Source organism: Myotis brandtii, unplaced genomic scaffold, assembly GCF_000412655.1.
Source record: "Myotis brandtii unplaced genomic scaffold, ASM41265v1 scaffold105, whole genome shotgun sequence".
NCBI classification, from domain to species: Eukaryota; Metazoa; Chordata; class Mammalia; order Chiroptera; family Vespertilionidae; genus Myotis; species Myotis brandtii.
The window spans coordinates 2435762-2436423 of record NW_005353538.1 but is presented as its reverse complement, the minus strand read 5'-3'; the positions used below and the strand labels follow the sequence as shown (position 1 = coordinate 2436423).

Here is a 662-nt window from a genome sequence, read left to right as displayed (position 1 = left end):
CCTTTATTGCACACGGCGTTGGGTCTCTTTTCATAGAAAAAGGTATTAACACATAAGCATCTGCAAATTGAAGCAACTCCTGGCTTTCGTGGGACAGTGACATCGCATGCAGTGTCTCCGAGTTGGGATTTTGGTCTTTGTCAAAACCACCGAGATTAGGGGGCGGGGGCGGGGGCGGGGGAGGAGAAATTGCCGAGTCTGTGCTTCTGTCTCAAAATAAGGTGAGAGAAATACACAGACATAGTTGGTCGCTGTGCTCCTATGTGCATGTGTATCTCTCGCTCCACGCGTGGTTTCTGGGTGGGGGTGACGTGTACTGTCAAGTTCTTTGTGCCCTGGCTTCACGGAGAAGAAGAAAATAGTTTCATTTGTACAAAAGAGTCCTATGTACAAGCGTTCGCAACGCGGTCGTGGTCATGGTGGGCTGGTTCTGCCGGTCAGTTTAACGTCGATGGTGCAGGAAAGCGGCCGAGTTGGTGTTTGAGGGCTGGGGGTGCAGACGGGCCGAGGTCGCCCCCTACACCAGGGTGTAGGACTTGGAGTAGGCCCCTGCCCCCTGCTTCTGAGACCTCCCTACCCCCGACGTGCTCATCTCGAGCAGCGAGTCCCTGGAGCCCCCCATTTTGGTGTTTGGGCCCCCAGCCCTGGGAGGCTCGGAGCTG

The 662-nt window shown here is 55.3% G+C and overlaps 1 protein-coding gene across 1 annotated transcript in view; it reads right to left on the bottom strand.

The window, feature by feature from the left end:
• Nucleotides 1-442: 442 nt before the first annotated feature.
• The window catches only part of DSCAML1 (Down syndrome cell adhesion molecule like 1), a 313708-nt gene continuing 313488 nt past the window's right edge, over nt 443-662 (bottom strand). The window contains exon 35 of the mRNA XM_014540006.1: nt 443-487. Coding sequence (XP_014395492.1) covers nt 443-487 — 45 coding nt within the window. The remainder of the gene's footprint in view (nt 488-662) is intronic.